The 5,777-nt window shown below is 40.0% G+C and overlaps 1 protein-coding gene across 1 annotated transcript; it reads right to left on the reverse strand.

Annotated features, from left to right (window-relative positions):
• Positions 1-1,011: 1,011 nt before the first annotated feature.
• On the reverse strand, positions 1,012-3,768 carry LOC139952776 (neuromedin-U receptor 2-like). Its single transcript, XM_071951995.1, has 2 exons — positions 3,030-3,768; positions 1,012-1,367 (listed from the first exon to the last, which is right to left on the reverse strand). Exons 1-2 carry the CDS (start codon positions 3,766-3,768, stop codon positions 1,012-1,014), a joined length of 1,095 nt encoding a protein of 364 aa, XP_071808096.1.
• Positions 3,769-5,777: the final 2,009 nt, after the last annotated feature.

Here is a 5,777-nt window from a genome sequence, read left to right on the forward strand (position 1 = left end):
TTTGTTACTTTGTGCATTGAACACCCCCCGGATGTACTATAGTCAAGACGGGGTGGTTTCCCCCATCATTAAAGGCAGTGGACACTATTGGTAATTGTCAAAGACTAGCCTTCAAATTTGTTGTATCTCAACATATGCATAAAATAACAAACCTGTGAAAGTTTGAGCTCAATCGGTCATCGAACTTGCGAGATAAAAATGAAAGAAAAAAAACACCCTTGTCACACGAAGTTGTGTGCGTTTAGATGGTTGATTTCGAGACCTCAAGTTCTAAATCTGAGGTCTCGAAATCAAATTCACGGAAAATTACTCCTTACTCGAAAACTACGGCACTTCAGAGGGAGCCGTTTCTCACAATGTTTTATACCATCAACCTCTCCCCATTACTCGTCACCAAGAAAGGTTTTATGCTAATAATTATTTTGAGTGATTACCAATAGTGTCCACTGCCTTTAAGTGTAACCAGGTACGTACCTGTACCCACATTAGGTGTAATATTCTAACCTGGTACATTTGCCACTCGGTGGGTCAAACAATCATCTAGGAAGGCCTACATGTATTCACACAGTCGGTGTAATATTCATAACTAGGTGCATTTACCCCTTAGTGGGTGTAATTTATAACTAGGTGCATTTACCAACCGCAGTGCATGGGTATAATATTCATAACTTGGTGCGTTTTACTCCCTCAGTTGGTGATGTATAACTAAGTGCATTACGCCCACAGTAGGTGTAATATTTACAACTGGTTGTATTATAGTGGGTGTAACATTAATAGCTGAGTGCATTTACCCCTTAGTGTATGTAATATTTATAACTAGGTGCATTTACCACCCTGAGTAAATGGGTATAGTATTTATAACTTGGTACCATCGAATGCTACTCTATCCCACCGCTGCTACCGATTCGTTAATCATGTCTCTGTGGTGTTGTGATAGACGTCTGCAGTGGGCTGTTATGTGTCATCTGGCAAGGAGTGTTTACTTGGTGATATCTGCAGCGAACGATGTGCTTATCTATTCGTATTTAATGACAAAGATACAATCTCCGTGCTCCTGTCACCCACACGGGTGGATTTCCCCCTCGGACAGAAAGCCTCTCGTATGCCCTTCCGGAAACGCTGGTTCATCAAGGTGTAGATGATCGGATTGACACAGGAGTTACACACGGCCAAGATGATCCCGACGTGGTACACTGGCGACGAGAAGTCCACGTAAGCACCGAAGTTGTAGACGAGGAAAACTAACTGGACTGGAGTCCAGCAGACGGCGAAGGTGATGACGAAGGTTAGGAGGGTCTTGATCAGCGTCTGGGTAGTGCGGAGCTGCCACATCTTATGCTGATCGGCCGGGTTGAGAGTAGAAGAGCCTTAAAGTGAAGGGAGAAGAAACAAATCATTCATAATTAAAAAACAACACATGTATGACAATTCAAGGCAGAGGTCGCCCTAAGCTGCGCTGGATATAGACACTGTGACAAAGTGGAGTGGTAGAAGTGGAGATGTGCTAAAAAGAGCAGCGATTGAAAGAGATCAGGTGATGGCGGCGACTCCTGAAGTGCGCGCCATTACAAGTTTAGGATGAAGCGGCCACGGACTTGTGTCTTTGCCGAACGATGATGATGGTGATGAAGATGATGTATGACAGATATAGACACAGCACGTCTTCGCTTCAACACTTGCGCTTGGGAGTTTCCTAAAGACCGAACCAACAATAACTTAGTTGTGTTTTGTGTTGATGAAATAAACGAATCTCTGTTTCAGCCCGTTGCTGGGACTTTGGCAGCGCAAGGTTTTGTACACACATTTGATAACTCATTGTTAACTTCTTATACGAATTAATAAGTGTCTTTCTAAAAAAAATTCACCCAATTATTTACCGGCAGGGAAAGCACTGATCACAAAGACTTGCAGCTGCACAACAACTGAATCCTTAAAACGGCGCAGACAACTGGCGGGGTGAAATGTAATAAACATGATAAACTGCACGGTCGAGTTAAAAATGAGTTTATACTTTAGCAAGTCTTTTGTACGAATTTCATAATTCACTTTCAGTTTAGTTGCAAATATTAAATAACTGTGTTTTATATCAATGTATTTTTCTCTCCTGTCAGGGAAATTTTATGAAAGTGTTGAAGGAAGACACTTAATTCGTTTTAAAATGCACAAAGACAATCGTATTTCTTGTTCTGTCAGCGTGCTAAACAGGCTAAACAAATTGGACCTTGGTGTTTTCACTTGGTTGTATTTGGGAGTTGACACTGGGAATATCCCTCTTATCCCGTTTTACATGTGGACTGGATTAGGGTGTGTGATGACATCGTTATGGCCATTCTTCATCCACACACTCAGTTGATATTAAAGGATTTGGGTACCTTTTCAAAATGTCCATAGATTTACATGTAACTTTCAGGGTTTGAAGATAATGATAGTGGAAAGCTTCCCTTCAAATATTACTTACTGAGGTGCTGTAGTTTTTGAGAAATGAGTAAAACAATGTCATGAAAGTACGTTTGTAAATGGTTGAGATAATGTTCGTCCCATGAGACGAAAATTATTTTCATGACATTGTTTTACTCATTTCCCAAAAACTACAGCACCTCAGCACGTAATATTTTCAGGGAAGCTTTTTACTATCATTATCTTAAAACTGTGTAAGTTTAGTGTAAATCTGTGGACATTGTTTTTTTTTGTCATACAAAAGTTACATAGACCCTTTAACACTAGCAGTACTAAATCCATCAAAGTCAATCGTTGGAATATGGTTGATTTTGTAAGATTTGGTACACCACCAGATTGAAACATTTGGTTGATTTCGATGGAGTATGGTCTTTCAGGAAATATCATCCTTGTTGATTTTGGTGGAGTTGGTCTGTCAGCCGTTTCAAACCACTGGTTGATTTCTGGGTTTCAGTTATTTTGAAACACAACCAAACTTTATCAAGTAATTCGTCACAGGTCAAACACAATCTATACGAATATAATGTTAAGTTTTTTAAGACAGACCTTTAAGTTGGCATATAGCGACTCACCTGTTGGACCAGCTAGCATCCTCACTTGTTTCTTGAGCGTCAAAATAACTTTCCACTGCGCAACGATCATCAGCGTGAAGGGAAGAGGCAGTTGGATGATAAAGGTGTACAATCCAACGGCTGCCTGAACTGCTGGGTTAGGCCAGTCCATGAATCTACACCCATCATCCACGTCTTCGTCGAACAGAAACAAAATAAAGAACTTTGAGACTGCCCCTAAAAACCAACAAACGGCAATAATCAGGATTTTATTTCGTCTGGTGAACATCACTTTGTACTTGTGCGGGTAGACGATGGCTACGAACCGCTCCAAGTTGACGGTTACCAGACATAAAACAGACACCAACACACATACGTAGAAGAGGTACTGCCCCCCGTACAGCCTACACCAAACCTCGCCAAAGAACCCCGGATTCGGAACTGGCGTCTCCGAAGGCGGTACAAGCTTGGAGGGAATGACCAGTAGGCAAACTAGGAAATCAACAATTGAGAGATGCACCAAGAAATCGCTTGTGTTTGACCTCAGGGATGGCACACGGAGGAGCACAACACAGACCAGTAGGTTACCAGCGATACCAACCACACAGATGACACCGTATAGAGCTAAGACAAAACTACTGTCAGCAAAACTTCCCCAGCTATTTTCTTTTTCGTCTTCCACTCCATCATAAGAATCGTTATTTTGGGCGAGATCGACATTTGTGGTTTTGTTTTCGTAAGATGCACGGTTTAACTCCATCTCGATGTCAAAACGCAGTCTCTCATCAATGACTCGTGAGCCTTTGACGACTCTCGCCTACTTGAGTGTTAGGACCGCTCTGATAGAAATTAGATTGAAGACTAGAAACCGTTATTAATTTGAATGGGTCTGGCATAATAAGAAACCGTGCGTGCTGGAGATTGCTACAGCTGACTGGCCAATAGTAACCGTGAACGATTAACTGAGTACTTTGGGGTGAGAAGAAACCGTGACTAAAACAGCGGAGGCACACTGCATCAAACTCGCTTGGTGCACCCCCACGGACGACTTTAGAGTGATAATAATAGAAAAAGTGACGTACTGTACAGTTCCCAATGGTAACGTCTCCTCATGCATAAAATCGAATCATTTTAATTTAGTCAGCACGGTAATGAATAACCATGATTTGTTATTACTACGTAATTAAAGGCACTGATCATCTTTGGTATTAGTCAAAGAGTAGACCCAGTATTTTCACTTGGCGTATCCCAAAATATGCATAAAATAATAACTCCTTGAAAATTTGGACTCAACTGGTCATCGAAGTTGCAAGAGAATAATATAAGAAATAAAACGCCCTTGTGCCACAAATGTGTGTGCTTTCAGTTGACTAATAAAAGGCTTCAGCCGAAGTTTTTTTTCTTTAGTGAGAAATGGCCTCTTTAAAAAAAGTACGTTACTTCAGAGGGACCGTTTCTCACAATGTTTTAAACTTTCAACAGCTCTACTCAAGTGTTACCAAGTTAGTTTTTATGCTAACAATTATTTTGAGTAATTACCCAATAGTGTCCATCCAGTGCCTTTAAAACTGCATTCTCATATGAATAATATATGTATACCAACAATTGTTAATAACATTTGAAGTATGAAGGCAAAGTGAAATGTATTGAAATCAACGAGTGCCTTTGTGCCTAACGTGATTACAGCACTTCGGTTTTCCACTCATATTGTGCGATTATGTAGATGAATTGGCCATCCACTCTGTTGAGTATTTGTAGTGTTTCTATGAGTGACGCGACTGATGAAGTGGCTGTCACTGACAATCTGTTTGTGTTGACCAAGGTAAAGAACAATTCTTTAGCTTTTTTTTGGGCGAGCTGCGAAACAAGTGCGGCCCTATGAATAAATACCTTTTCCGTCCGTCCGTCCGTCGGTACGTCCGTCCGCACTCAGTGGAAACGTAAATTTTTTGTGTTAGGTTTCTGTCTTTGAATTGAGTTGTTTCTGGTATGTACAAGCCAATGTGATATAGTTGCCAGTAATTTTTTTGTAATTTTTTTGTAATTTTTAACCGCCTTCCCAATAATGTTAAGGTTTTTGGAAAAAACAAATGTTTTGAAACATTGACCTCTGGATATCTTTAAGAGGCAAACTCGAACTAAAATATTCTAGTTTTGGAATAACTTGTTGAAACAAAAACCAAACTTGTTGTCTCTGGTTCCAGTTGAAAGAGCTGAAACAATGAAAACCTTAAATGGTCATAATTCCTTATTGCACTGATGTACCGATTTTAAACTGTTATCAAATATTGCTGCTTATGTTATGTCGATAATATGAAAAGATAAACTCAAACAGTTGAACCGAGGGCGGTCTTGAGTCGTGAAATCATCAGCCTTCCAAGCTTCTTGAAAATGATGAGTGTATAAACAATCTCTTGTGTGTAAATTTAATCTTCTTCTTTTTTGCAGAATTATCAGAAAGCAATTCTAAGAAACATCCTTTAATAACATGGGAATTCTCATCAAATCGCAAAATGTAATAAATTTGTCTGCATGCAGTAATTATTACATCTGCCAAAAAGTAATCGCTCAATTTTCGTCCCGCCTGGACATCTTTGTCTGTCAAACCAAGTTTGATGGTTTCTTTTTTTATGCAAGGCACAATATGAAAGGAAAATTGCATGTTGGAGACTAAGAATCTCACCCAAGGTTAATCTTTTTTAGATAGTACGGATCTCTGGAAGTGACACCCTGAAAAGTTGGGACATTCTGAAAATTCACTGCCGGATG

Source organism: Asterias amurensis, chromosome 2 (genome assembly GCF_032118995.1).
Source record: "Asterias amurensis chromosome 2, ASM3211899v1".
In the NCBI taxonomy this organism is placed as follows: domain Eukaryota; kingdom Metazoa; phylum Echinodermata; class Asteroidea; order Forcipulatida; family Asteriidae; genus Asterias; species Asterias amurensis.

Bases quoted from the DNA above. Each gene is read 5' to 3' on its own strand.
- LOC139952776 (XM_071951995.1), bottom strand. From the start codon at position 3,768: ATGGAGTTAAACCGTGCATCTTACGAAAACAAAACCACAAATGTCGAT. The intron at 1,368-3,029 runs GTGAGTCGCTAT...CTTCACTTTAAG, and splicing joins GATGCTAGCTGGTCCAACAG to GCTCTTCTACTCTCAACCCG.